This window comes from Hemitrygon akajei, chromosome 11, assembly GCF_048418815.1.
Source record: "Hemitrygon akajei chromosome 11, sHemAka1.3, whole genome shotgun sequence".
NCBI lineage: Eukaryota > Metazoa > Chordata > Chondrichthyes > Myliobatiformes > Dasyatidae > Hemitrygon > Hemitrygon akajei.
The window spans coordinates 28,646,547-28,661,525 of NC_133134.1; the positions used below are offsets into that span (position 1 = coordinate 28,646,547).

The window sequence follows — 14,979 nt, forward strand, 5'->3', positions numbered from 1 at the left end:
GTTTTTTTTAACGCGCAAATGCACTTCGCAAAGCTTTGCGCAGCGGGTGGTGCGGAAACGGGAGCGGTAAGGTTTCTGAGCAGGGAGAGCGGCTGTTGCTTTCTGTGGCAGTGGAAGGAACTCTGTTAGTGAGTTGTAGCTCGTCTTGTGTGGATATTGCCCCGTAAGGCACCCCGATTACACTTCCCTAAGGGCTCTAAACTCGGAAGAGATTATGCACACCGGCATCCCCCGAACACCCATGGCCCCTCCACACACGCACACACACACACTGCTCCTCGCTGCCGGTGAATGCGAGGCAATAAAGCTCTCACACATACACACAGACTTTCCCACAGTGACGTCACAATACAGTCAGGCTGTCACCCAGCAGCGAACATCTGATCGACAGCACTACCTGCCTCCTCATTGGCTTCTGTCCCAACCGGTGGGTCGGAGACTGCAATTTCTTCTATCGATTGGCTGAACGGACTTGATCCCAATTGGTTCTTTGATGTTTCGGTTAAACCGCTCGCCGATTGGCAGACGCTGAGGGGGGAGTGGCTGCCATTGGCCGGTCCCTGTCGAGCGGGGAGGAAAGGGCTGCAGCGATTGGCTGAAGTGGGAGCAGGAGCGGAGTGGCGGGGGGTGGAGGAGGCGGCTGGGCTCAGCTAACCTGGAGTCCGCCGGCATAGTGGCTTCACAGTGAAAATGGTGGCCGCGGCGTGCGGGCGAAAGTTGGCGCGGCGCTCGAAATCTGCCGTGATCGTGGCACTCACTGTGCTGTTCGTACAGACTCTGCTGGTGTGGAATTTTAGCAGCTTGGACGGCGAGGAGAAAGGCGGCGAAGACAAGAAACAGAGATCCCGGCACATCCGAGAGGCACCCAGGAAAGGGTTCCCCTTTCCTGGCCAAGGGCTGGTATGTGCGCGCTCGACATTCTCCAAAATAACTTCCCAAGTCATTATGAATGAATGAGCCGGGGGCTGGGGAAAGCATCGCATGTCTATAACTCCGCAGCCTTTGCATCTGGCTGCATTGAAGTTAGCAATTGCATCTGGCGTGATGCACCAGCCTGGTACTGTCAGGTCCTGATGTGGGTAACTGAGCCTTCAATGCGTTCCCCCATTCGATGGTGTACTTTGTATCCCCTTCCCTTGGTGAAAGTGTACCATATCGGCGCGGCGGCAACAATAGCCACCACACAGCCAGCGATTCCACGCCGCCGTTAGCAGCCGATGGTGCAAAAATAATGCGGCTGTAATCATCACTGACCCCCCCCCCCCACACTCTTCGTGAAAGCGCTGTTTCCGTCTCCCTACTTCCCCACGAAATTCAGTCGAGTGAAAGCAACGTAGATCAGTCTCATTCATTGAGATTCAGTGAGGGTGTCAGGGTTTTTTTTTGGCAGTCACGTCTCATGATTTAATGCTTTCTCTCAGAATCGATACGTTTCTGATTTACGATTTTGCATTGCCGTGTGTTTCATTGAGGCAGGCGACTCAAGATGTAACATCGCAGTTTTAAAAAAACACGTAGATTGTCTTTGGAATGTATTACGCTGAGACCGCGCAGCGCGATGGTTGCTGAGGATCTTGAATGCCGTGGTATGCTTCAGCAGAGATAGAATATGCTTGTTCACATTTAATGTCACATGAGATCGTTAAGACCAGAAATTGTAGAAACGTGCAGCGTTTGATTATTGATGTGGTGGCAAACTTGAAACAAAAATGCATAGGTGAATGATATTCTCTGCGCGCTGTTCGTGCTTTTCGCATATCACACTGTGGTACAGTCGCCTCAGCCTGCTTGTTTGAGAAGTAGTTGCGAAACGCGGCGTTAAATATCAAGAAGCGCACACTTAATTGAACCAGTTGGAAATGTCCAATTTCAGCTCGCGTTCGATCCAACCCCGAATCCTTTCCTTCTCGAAATTGACTTTCCCCAAAAGTTGCATAGAATATTGGACTTGTCTGCGCTGAAGTAATCTCACCTAGCGGGCATCGCTGTTGGGGTGAGATGGGGATGCTGCCGGTGTTCTGTGGTCCCTTCTCCCGTATTCTCGATTCCGAGGTAGAGTGAGGATCCTGCGTTGTCGGGGAAACTCCTAGTTCGGCGCAAGGGGAGGGGGCGCCTGTAACAATTCACTACTACATGAAGTTCAACTCTCCAGATCCCGTCAGAATACCGAAATCAGGATCAAATATTGTAACTTGCCTGCTGGTGAGGGAGTGCGTCAGTACGTTGCAACATAGAAACCCCGTCACTTGTCGATGAGACCAGGGTCCTGTCTTTTTTAAATCTATCTGCGGATGAGATGGATTTGAGAGATTTTCCGAGCGCATGAATGTAAAAATAATCGGGGTTGCGCCGTCCCTGGGTGCGATGAACGACTTTGTCGGACAGCGGAAGGGGCAGATTCCCACCGATTCTGCTCCCGCCGGTTGGAAGCAGAGACAGGGAAAACTGATCGTCTGCGAAAGATCGTCTTCCCTGCTTAACCGATCTGGAACTTAAAAGTTGGGTGGTCTGAGCGTGTCAAGTGCAACAAATATAAATGCAAGAACTCGCTGTAACTCCGCAAGCACGGCCGGGTAAAACCCAGTGGGGAAGCCGAGGTGTTTCTGCCCAGAGTAGCCAGCCTTTTGACCGCCACTGCAGACTCCATGGGATGGCGAGGCAGCCCTGATTAGCCCCCAAGAAGCAACAATTCATTCAAGAGAGGAGGAGAAGACTGCGGGGCGCATGCCTCAAAGTTGCAATCATCTGGCGTGTCCGAGAAAGAGCCAGTCGCGTGTCTCACCGGGTATCGGGAAAATCGATCTCGGTCCTGGAGAAGCGGAGCGTGTGGACGGTAATGATCGCGGCGCCAGAACAGATGGAGCGGAGACCGACCCGTCGGGGGAAAGGAGTACGGGGAGCATTGACCTAGGACGAGGAAGGCAAGAATGGAGATAGGTTCATGGACGGTAAAATAAGATTTTCTGATCCCCGTCCGGTGAAGGTCCGCGTTGGATCCGGTGACGTTCTTGAATGAAAGGCGGTCATTGTCGTGAGGCAGATGGATGTGATTGTGCAGGACGAATGAGATGGGAATCGGGGTGGATATTGCTAGGAGGCGGTGAAGGTGGATCAAAAGGTATTGACAGAAATAGAGGTGATTATGAACGGCGAGGCAAAATTGAGTATTAAATGAAGCTGGCTTTGGTCCTCGTTGGAGGAGCAAAGATGAGTTGCGGCATTCTGCTCAGAGATGGAAACTGAAGATCATTACTGTGAGATGATTCTTCGGTTTGTTTCAGAGAGCGAGATCGCATTTGGAGCCAAGATTTAAGGAAATTTAGAGATTTTATGAACCACACTCAGCACATTGAATCTTTCACTTACACACATGGTTGATAGGAACATGCAAACCAGCAGAATTGGCAGTCGACACTGTAACAATTGTCTACGTGTTATGCCAATACCAAATAAAAGTCGCCAGCAGTAGGTTAACTCTGGTAATTCATACTGTCCGCCTGGTTTCCATTTTAACAACAAAATGCACACAAAGGACCTATAGAGCGCAGCAGGTTTGCATAAGTACGTTTTAATAACACCATTTTACAGAAATTTACTACATGCGATTTTACTTTTCTGTTCATTTGGAGAGCAACATCCTGAAGCACCGTATTACAAATGCTTTACTGTATAAGTTATGGCAATGTATGTTAAAAAATTCATTGTCTACTGGAATAGTGCAGATAAGATCAGCTCCCTGGATAGTTATGACATCATGGAGCAAGTTTCCTTTTTAGAATAGTATAACATTTTCAGCAATAAGTCGAACTGATATTGCAGTAAGTGCAATAGACAGAGCAGTGTTGAGGAAAGCAGAGCGCATCATCAGGGACCCTCACCACCCAGGTTATATTCTCTTCCCGCTGCTGCCATCAGACTCACAACACCAGGTTCAAACCCTTGAACCAAAGGGGATAACTTCACTTGCCCCATCACCGAACGATTCCCACAACCTATGGACTCACTTCCTCTTCATCTCAGCTTCTCTATTTATTACTTTTTTATTCTCTTCTGTATTTGCACAGTTTGTTGTCTTTTGCACATTGGTTGTTTGCCCTGTTGGGTGCATTCTTTCCTTATTATGATTCTCAGATTTACTGAGTATGCCTGCAAGAAAATGAATCTCAGCGTTGTATATGGTGACATATGTGCTTTGATAATAAATTTACTTTGAACTTTGAATTGTCATTTGCACAACTTGTGTAGAGCGTTGCACAGAATGGTCTCGGACTTCAACCTCGTTGCTGAGATGGCTGCATTTCTCAACACTGAGGTTAGCTTAAAACACTGGGAGCAAGGCTGAGTAATAGTAGGAAAGATAATTATTTGTTAACAAATATTATTTAAACATCCAGCCCTACTACTCTGGGCATTGCTTCACATTGCATTTGAATTATTTTTTATATGCATTATTGGTCCAAGCTGGAATGAACTGTGAAACCAACCTTTAGGGAAATCAGATGAACTAACAGGGAACTCAGGAGCAGCAGCTGTTGGGCTGGACTACCACTCTGCATAATAATTTTACCTGCTCAGTTCATTACCATACAATTACTCAACATTCAGCCCCATTGAAGATTTCCTTGTCACTTTTTATTGCTTTTAATTGCTTAATCTCAATTGCCAGGTAAAGGTCAGTGTCCTGAAGAACAATTTAACCCACTACACTGCAGTCATTTAATTTAAAATAAAAGGATTGCAGAAGTCTTTTAATAGAATGCTCATTTTAAAACCTTACTGAATTAGTCTGCCAAAAATAGCACGTGTATCACTAGATCCTTAACCTCAGAAGTATCTTTGATTGCTTAGGAGCATCGCTGAAAATAGTTAAACACCAGGAAACAGTTTCTAGTTTGCTGATAGCCAATTGGAAAGATATTTAGTTATTGTACAATAATGAAAAAGTACTGTTGGCAATCCAAGTCAGCAACCTATGTTCAACAAATTTCAATTTTTCTCACATTTAAGCAAATGCATTTCAACCAATCCAGCTGACTGCATTCATATCTATCCGTTGGTTATCCTTAAAGGAAGGAAGCAATGCAGAGATCACTGCTCTCTGGATCCTGATCCTTAACTACCATAACGCTCTGTATTCAGTCTTCACAACCTCATCCCTTTTTCTAGCGATGCCAGTGGTGCCAATGTGTACCACAACTCCTGGCTGCTCACCCTCGCTTTTAAGAATGCTGTGGACTCTTATCTGAGATGTCTTTGTGACCCTGGCACATTGGTTGCAAGATACCATCTGGGAATTTCATTCTGTCGATTCCCGTAACTGTGAATCTCCTATCACTGCTACTCTTTTCTTATGTGGTTTTTGAACCACAGAATCAGACTCAATGGCAGAGGCCTGGCCGCTATGATTTTTCCCCCTTGGGTCAATATCTCCCCTCGCTAACAGTATCCAAAACTGAAAGCAGCATACCCTGCGGAAACTGCATATTCCCTTAACTGATGGTCACCCAGCTACCTGACTGCAGCAATTTAGATGTGCCTGCCTCTCTGTAACTCCTGCCTATCATCTCCTCAGCCTCCCCAGTGACCTGGAGTTCATCCAGCTCCAGTTGCAGTTCTCTGGTGGTGTGCAAGGAGCTGCAGCTGAATGCACTTGTAGTTGGTGCAATCATCAGGAAGCCGGAGGTCCCCTGACCTCCCAGATCCTGCAAGAGGAGCATTCCCCTACCCAGACGGTCATTCCCACTGCTCTACATGTGCAGGGAAACAAAAGACCTTGCCAGAGACTCACCTAAGCATCTGCTCACTCAGTTTGCCACTTCTTGCAAAAGCCTCAAAAGGTCCTAGTATACATTGATGTGGGAAATCAGGTTAACCAGTTTAGAGAGTGGAGACAGAAGCCACTCACTAAGAGTAAGTAGGTTAGTTGTTTATGTACAAGGGAAAACAGACACAAAATATTTAGTAAACCTTCTCGGTTAAAGATAGTTATCTAAACTGAGTACCTAAAGTGGTAGCACAAAACACATACCAAACATATGCACAGTGGTAAAGCCTTACCTAAAGTGTGCATCCGAGCTCTCTTCACTGTAGCACACCTGCACTGTCTACCGTTTTTGCAGCACTCTTGTTTACCTGGTCCACAACAATTCAGCAGGAAAAGAGACCACACGCTAGATTTAAACCTTACTGGCACCATAACATCATCGGTTAAGCAGAAGCTAGTGGGAGGGGCTGCAATGCTCCTTACATGGGTCAGTCCGCTTCCCACGGGGAGTGGCTTTCAACGAGCAGGTAAGTTAAGAAATTTAATGCAACATCTGAGCCATTTCCAGAATGTCTTCTCCACTTGACCTTGGCACCTCATTGGTAGCTGCTGCCCAATTAGTCAATTAGCTAATCAATGCAACTTGCCCTTTTTACCCTTTCTGCTGCGGCCTTCCCTCTTGTAAAGTGAAACTTGCCAGCAGTAAGACTTGAGCAACACCCGTAGAATGCTGTGGAACTCAGCGACCCAGGCAGCATCCATTGGGGGGGGGGTGGATTATCAGACAGACCTGCATTTTTAATAACATTCCCGATCTCACTTTTGTCAACCTGACTTGTGATATTATACAACAATTACTGTGCTTTTATTGAGATCACAAACTAAGTTGTTCATCGTCACCTATCAGACAGTTATAGAGGGAGTCATTACGTTAGTTTGAAGTCTGATTTTGAAAGAACCTTTTGTCGCTAGTGGCCCCCTTGTTAAGCATGCAGATTTCCTCCAGATGAACTGCTTTTTAAGCAGTGAAAGTAACCATACATAATAAATTGAACTGTAAAAACATGAAGATTTGATGATAACCAAGGACTTTCATTTTGTTCAGTCTCATTAAACGGATGTAACTATTTACAGCCATTATAGAGTAATTCAGATGCTTATTTTTTGGTAAATGCTATTTTTTTTCCAAACGTTGTAAGAGAATTGAAGACATACTTACTCCTGTATGCTTAAAATATACTTGTGATTGGGCTGATATCACAAAAACTGCTTCATGATGAGACTCGTGCTACGTCACCGTTCCACAGCTCATCTTAACAATCTTGCACAGGTTCTCACCACATTCTGGTATGGTTGTCAAGTGGCTGTCTAGCTGTGTGGCAATTAGTATTCATGCTTAAAACTACAAAAAATCAATTATGAATTGCTTCTAAACAGACCACAACTGCTATGGAATTGCTGGTATTTTTCACAACATAAGTAATCTATCCCACAGCTGCTGTTGTACAGCCATAGTTTCGCAGCTGGTCACTGCATTCATCTAATATGCCTGAGACTTCATTGCTGATGTATGGAGGAATCATTGGCTGTGAAAATGAGGTAACTACGGTACACATCTTGCAATTCTCTGCCAAACTTCAGATCAAGTTTGACCTGGGCTAGTTTGAGAATAATGTACAATACTTGGCTATGACCTTCCACACCTCGGTTTTTCCAAGGAGTCATGTATCAACAGCAAATGTCTTTTACTTGCACTTAAGAATTTATGAATGGGAGCAGGTAAACTATCCATATTGTAATCTACTTCAATTGGAAGTGTTTATCAGAATTAATAATTCCCCACCCACTCACCATGCCTACATTCAGGTGTGTGGCCTTCCAGCATGGTTGCTTCCTGGCTGACTTAATTTTTCCTTGAGGGTTAGCAGTGTGAAATTGCCTCTGCACTCTCCATCGGCACAGGCCCACCACAAGGCCCTGTGCTTGGCTCCCTGCTTTACTCACTTTATATCTATGATTATGTGGCTAAGTACAGCTCCAGTGCCATATTTACGTTTGCTGATGACACCACTATTGTTGGCTGAATCAAAGGTGGTGATGGATTGGCATATAGGAGGGAGGTTGAAAATCTCGTTGATTGGTGCCACAACGACAACTTGATGTCAGCAAAACCAACGAGCTGATTATTGACTACAGGAGGATGAAGCCTCATGAGTCAGTCCTCATAAGCAGATCGGAGGTGGAAAGGGTCAGTAGTTTTAAAACTTTTGGTGTTATCACATCCGAGGGTTTGTCCTGGAACCAGCACGCAAGTGCCACCTGAAAGAAAACATATTGGTGCCTCTACTTCCTGAGGAATTTGTGTAGATTTGGCATGTCAACAGAAACTTTGACAAACTGCTATAGAGACACACTGGGGAGTACCCTGACTGGTTGAGTCTTGGCCTGGTAGTGAAACACCAACTCCCAGGAATGGAAACGGCTACAGAAGACGGTGGATACAGCCCAGTCCATCACAGGCAAAGCCCTCCCCACCATTGAGTGCATTTCCCTGGAGTGCTGTCACGAGAAAGCAGCATCCACTGTCAAGGATCCGCACCACCTAGGCCATGATCTCTTCTTGCTGCTGCCTTCATGCGGGAGGTCTAGCAGCCTTCGATTGCACACCACCTGGTTTAGGAACAGTTATTTTCCTGCAGCCATCAGACTCCTGAACTGGCATGGATGACTTCACTCACCACAATTCCACAAACTACAGTCTCACTTCGAAGACTCTTTGCAGCTCATCTTTTCAGTATATTTTTTTCATTATTTGCACAGTTTGTCTTTTGCATTCTGGTTGTTAGTCTGGTTTATGTATTTTTTCATAAAATCTATAGTATTTCTTTATTTTTGCTATAAATGCCTGCAAGAAAATGAATCTCAAAGTAGTATGTACTTTGATTATTTACTTTGAACTTTTAGTTCCAATGTTTTAGTCCATACCACAAACTCTTCCCTTTTCTCATTTCTTCTGGCCAGTGTAGTCTGTGCAAAACATTGTCTTTCTGTTCAATCTAGTGATCAGCCAACCCTGATTTATTTTTGGCTCACCCATAATTGTCTCTGTTAGGTCATCAATTTCCGCTCACAAGCTTCTTCAAATTAATCAGGACACTCTTCCAAGAACTTTGATGGTTCTCCGTCTTCTGAAACATTGAGCATTATATCATCCTTTCTCCGTGACCATCCTACTGAAAATCCTTCTGGTTCTTCAAGTTTTTTCCTCAGTGGATTGTTCCCTCTTGGGATGAGGAGTGGTTATAGTGGAGGGAGCAGTTCTTTGGCAATCGACTCTACTTTCCTGAGTCCCCTCTCCCCACTATCCTACAACACTGCCTTCCATCCTCTCTGCCTTTAAATCCTCTTGATTGAATGTCTTCTTTCATTTTCAGTCACCACTTAATCTATTATAGATCAATGTCCATTTCTGTTAGATAGTCATTCAATACCGAACAGGCCATGCTGAGAGAGTACTTGTTTCCACCATAAGGTGGTTGTGTTCCCTCTGGGTGGGGGAAAATATCTCCCTCAAATTCTCTCTAAGCATCTTACCCATAGCTGTCTCTTCTATCTATCCCTCTCACAATTTTGTGTCTCTATCAGTTCCCCTCCCAGCCTTCTCTGCTGTAAGGAAAACAAGAACAGCCTATCCAGTTTTTCTTCAGATCTGAACGATTCCATTCAAGGCAACATACAAGTGAATCTCCACTACACCTCTCTAGTCTAACAGTATTCCTTCAATAGTGTGGCAGCCAGAACAACACACAACAGTCCAACTGTGACTTAACCAATTTTTCATAAAATTGTATCATAAAATTACGTGTTCTTAGATTCTTTGCCCCAAATAAAGATGACAAGCATCTTGTATGCGTTCTTCACCACCGTCTCTACCAGTGCTGCCACCTGTAGGTTTCTGTGGAGTTCTGCACTAAGGTTCCTTTGTTCCTCAATGCTTTTTACCTGAGCTGCTAAAATTCAACTCACAGTTAACAGGTTTAAATTCCAACAGCTTACCAGTCCTTGTTGTTCTGCAGCCTAAGACTACCCTCCTCACTGTCAATACACTAGCAAATTTTGGTCATCTCCAAACTTATTAATCGTAATCCCTTATGTTCACATCTAAGTTATTAATATAGATACTTAGTGGCCACCTTGTTAGGTAATAGAGTTGAATCTGGTGTGGTCTTCTGCTGCTGTAGTCCATCCACTTCAAGGTTTGATGTGTCTGGTATTCAACGATGCTCTTCTGCACACCACTGTTGTTACACCTGGTTATTTAAGTTACTGTCACCTTCCTGCCAGGTTGAATCAGTCTGATTTCTCTCATTAACAGGGTGTTTTCACCCACTGAACTGCCCTCACGTGGATGCTTTTCGTTTTGCACACCATTCTCTAAATCTAGAGACTGTTGTGCCTGAAAATCCCGGGTTATCAGCAGTTTCTAAGATACCACCCCATCTGGCGTTAACAACCATTCCATGGTCAAAGTTATTTGGATGATATTTCTTCCTCATTTTGATGTTTGGTCTGAACAACAACTGAACCTCTTGACCATGTCTGCATGCTTTTGTGCATTAAGTTGTTGCTACATGATTGGCTGATTAGATTTGTGCATTGACGTACCTAAGAAAGTGGCCACTGAGTGTATTACAGCATTTTAAGATATATAAATGTAATTTATTTATCTTTCGAGCTTTGTTACATGTCCTTTAATAGAATTTATGATTGGTTCAAATATATTATTTTACCTCAAGTCATCTATGTTGTTTATATTCTTGACTATCTCAAGAAGATTGAAACTCTGTTCCTTTTCCTCTGAAGCACTACTTTCAGTTTCTAGTGGCTTTCTCTGTGCCTGTTGCCAGACTTCAGTGACAGTTGGTTGTACTGAACTATGCTGAGCAGAAATACCAACGTTACTTCAGAGGGATCAGTCTAGTCTTCAGTTCCTTTTGCCTTTACCAATCTTTCACAACTGCCAAAACAATAATTATTTGACTTGTGCAAGGAAAACCCTGGTGCATATTGCAAAGTTCACTGTAAAATTGAAGCAGCATGTTCTTCTGTTTCTTTTGATTTAAGCAGAGACAAAACCACGAATTGCCAGCTATGGAGGCATTAGGATGGAATATCTTTTATCCTGGTAAGTATTAGGAGGGAAATCTTCTTAACTTCTTGTCTAATCCATAGTAAGCCATATTAAACTGCAAAGCAGCTTAGGTGATTGACTCTGAAATGCATGAAGATACATACACTAAAGATTTGAAATCTGTACCGGTGAAAGTCATTATTTTTAAGAAAGTTGTTTGTCAAATAGTTAGTTTGTTCTTCCATTTGAAAACACGTATAACTTTAGAAATTATTCTGAGAAGAAATTATATAATTTTATTGCATATAACTTAGTGATGATTTGGGGGTTATATTCAAATCTGGGAAACCTATACCTGGTTCTTGATGTCAATCAAATCTCATTAATAGTTGAGTGAATTACTTATAATTGCACACCAAAGAAGGAACTTATTTGACTCATCAGCTCTGAGCTGGTCTTCTGAAAGAGATGTTAATTGATCTTACTTCCCTTTCTTTTCTTCATGGGTCTTTAAACCTTTCCCTTCCAAATATTTACTCAGTACCCTGTATGAAGGCATTATCGAATTTGCTTTTACTGTATCATTTCTCACAGTCCAGGTCACAAATCGCTGAGTAAATGGTTCAGAACTTATGCTGGTTCTTTTCTCAGTTATTGTAGATTTTGTATGCACTATTTGGCAGAAAATGACATATTGCCAAAAGTGAGACCTACTGCAGCACTTATTTATTCTTTACCTAAATTTCTACCCTTCCTGTGCTAAATGAATGGACTCAAGTTGGCTTCCACCACCCGTTCAGTCAGCTCAGCTCCTTGGAGCTGGCTGGTATAATTTGTGCTGCTGAATCCATTCACTGTTGCCCGGAGGCAGATTTGTACAGCCAGCTTTAATAGTGCAAATAATGCAGCTGCCCAAAGACCATGGGGTTGCTGGTAGCTCAAAGAAACAGCACTTTTTGTTTATTTACTTGAGCTGGTGCCAGAGTTTTCTGATCTGCTGCTGTTGTTATATTGAACACACACTCATAATGATGGAAAATCCTAAGTTTTGACTGAACTACAATCAAATGATACATGTCAAAAGAAATGGCTGCTACTTGGAAAAGGACTGGGAGCTCACGTTGTCCTTGCAACACTACTAATTTCAATGTTTGTGGTGGTAGTCGTTTGCAGAAATAAAACATTTTCTTACTTCTAGATGCTGAGCTGATTCCAGGATGTCTCCCTGGAGTGTTGGCGAGGGATAATTGGAAAGTCAGAGTTGTATAGCATCATAACAGAGCCTTCAGACAACTGATCTAATTCAATCACATGCCTATCTATGCACATCTTGACTCCATTCATTCCATATCCCTACCATCACAGCAGACCCGATGGGCTAAATGGATCTATTCTGCCCTGATGGCTTATGGTCATGCTCATTCAAGTCCATGTCCAGATGCCTATTGTTATCACCTCCACCACCTTCTCTGGTGACTCGTGTCAACTTCTCTTTGTCTGAAGTATTTACCTCTTGGATCCTATTTAAACCTCTTCCTCCGTATCTTAAATCTATACCCTCTAATGGGAAAAAGACTCTGGCTGCCTACCCTACCCTACCCTACCCTACCCTACCAGTGCTTCTCATGATTTGACACACTTCTGCCATGCCACCTCTGGCCTCCTTTGCTTCAGGGAATGGCCCAGCCTTTCCAATCCTGTCTGATCACATCAACCTGCCAGACCAGATTGACTTTATCAGGAGAGTGGATAAGATGGATGATAATTCCAGGATAGTGTCATGTTTCTTGAGCATTGTGGTAATTAAGGCTCTTGCTGCTCATTAAGTGATTCTTCACATCATTCTTGCTTTTGCTAGCTAGCTGTCTGGTCATTATTCATGATTAAGCCTTACGATGGAGAAGACTTAGGAATTAGCGATTTCTGATCCTGGTGCACTGCAGCTAAAAGCTGAAGCTGGAAATATGTTGGTTACTATTATAAGTACAGTGGATTCCAGGTTAATTGGGACACATTGGGACCAGTACATTTTGATCCAATTAAATGGCTGTCACAATTAGCTGATGTTTCTAAAAAGAAGCTTTAAAAAAAGACAAACTACTATTTAACTGAGTAAGAAATTATGTATTTAAATTAAGTACAGAAGAAATCACAACACCGCTACAGTACTATAAAATGGTAAATTAGTTCCTCTTAGTTATCGACGGAGCAATTCATCCATTGTACGCTGTTGTGTTCTTTTGATTGACTGTAATAAAACCAAATCACTGCAGGCATTTAGTGCAGTTAATGGACTACCTTCATACTTTCGATGATTGCATCTTCCAAATCTTCATTTTCATTGTAACATTCAAGATGATTGTCGATACCTTCAAATTCTTCATAGTTCCTGAATTGCTGAAGTAGTGAAATCATTTCATTTTCAGGTCGGCTGTTCCTGGCATCTCCTAACCTAATGACTGAAACTGCAGTGAGCAAAGCTTTTCCTTTTTCCTGCTGCTTATTTCTCATCAACTATCAGTGACAAAAATCACTGTCTTATGAATGCAACTGATAGCATTTGATGCTATTTAAAAAACCATTTCCCCTAATGAAAATTAGGGCAGAAAATGGTTCGGCACAGCCAAGAAGGGCCAAAAGGCCTGTTTCTGTGCTGTAATGTTCTATGGTTCTAAGCACACTGTAGTGCGTCTAATGGCCACACAAGCACATGTGACTGGTACTAATTAGAAACTGTTTGACAACAGTCTCCTGTTGCAGTCAAGCGGCATAGTTTCCCAAATAAATGAAGGGAAACCCGGCTATTTTCCTTATTCAATTTTGTTCTTTAAGAGTTCTCCTAAATAAGCGACTGTCCCAATTAACTAATGGCACTATTACCCCAAATCCACTGTATTTGCGTGTGTCATTGGGTGATGAGGCTGTGGGGGGGAGGGGGAGGGTTTACCTTTCCATACACCCTGTGGTCCAAGAACTCTACTAATTTCATAAATCATTGTTTAACTCGAGACAGTGCATAGAGGTGGCTCATATTAATATCACCCAATAGTTAAAGGGATATGGTTAAAATTTAAAAAATCAAATTGTGATTTCAACTTGCTCTACGTAGCGAACTCACCACCCACCATCACCATGTAATTGTGAGTACTCTGTCCTGTGGTCTCTCCCTTCCTTCTGACTGCTGAGGTCCTCAATCCAATCCCAGTGTTCCCTACTGGCAGGAAATGTGCCCATCAGTTCCTGACTGTGGCCTTGCGATGAGCAGCCAAGAGCTGTTGGGCATCTCTTACTGCCCAGCAGCTAGGCTGCCCGGCTCTCTGGCCAGCGTTGGATGGGAATTGTGCAGAAGTTGATCTTAAATTCCTGCTGTGGAATTTGGCAGGAGCTCTAGGTCCCTGGGACATAAGGGTTCTGATTTCCCTAAGCCCCTCACTTCCTGCATCAAGGTAATGATGTGATTTGGCTTCTCCACAGTGAAAGGCATCGAAGCAGAACAGTGAGTCCATGATTTTCTAGCCCAGGCTCTAGGGTTATATGTTATCACTGTAATCGTAGGCGGTAATGCAAAGCTGTGAAATTAAACACTTACTCTGGCTACAAATCAATGGTCAATTGACAACTTTTTTCATTTGCTGACGTTAGGTTTGTAATTGGTGCTTTCCTGTAAATGGGATGGTGGTAGATGCCTGGAACACACTGCCGGGGAGGGGCCAAAGCAGAGATAGTGGCAACCTTAACAGACAATAATCAGAGGGGGAACAGAGGGACATGAGCCAGACGAAGGCAGATGGGATTCGTTCAGTTTGGCATCATGGTTGGTACAGACACGATGGGTTGAAGGGCCTTCTCCCGTTCTACACTCATGTGAATGTCCTGCATTCACAGAGGATATTGCCCCTGCTCTTTTTTTCAACCAATGTTAACAGCTATACTAACAGATTGTTCTCTGAGTAATAAGTAAAGGATTATTCTTGTGGACAATAAAGAAGGAAGCTGGAATCATTATTGTGCTGTGTTTCATTAGTTTATGTAAGGTTTACTTGTCCAGATATTTTAGCATTATTTTTAAATCAGAATTAGCAGG

General features: G+C 43.4%; 1 protein-coding gene across 1 annotated transcript in view; it reads left to right on the forward strand.

Moving 5' to 3' along the window:
* Positions 1–643: 643 nt before the first annotated feature.
* The window catches only part of xylt1 (xylosyltransferase I), a 261,499-nt gene continuing 247,163 nt past the window's right edge, over positions 644–14,979 (forward strand). Inside the window, exon 1 of the mRNA XM_073060531.1 lies at positions 644–900. Within this exon, the coding sequence (XP_072916632.1) occupies positions 691–900 (210 nt within the window). The 5' untranslated portion in view covers positions 644–690. The remainder of the gene's footprint in view (positions 901–14,979) is intronic.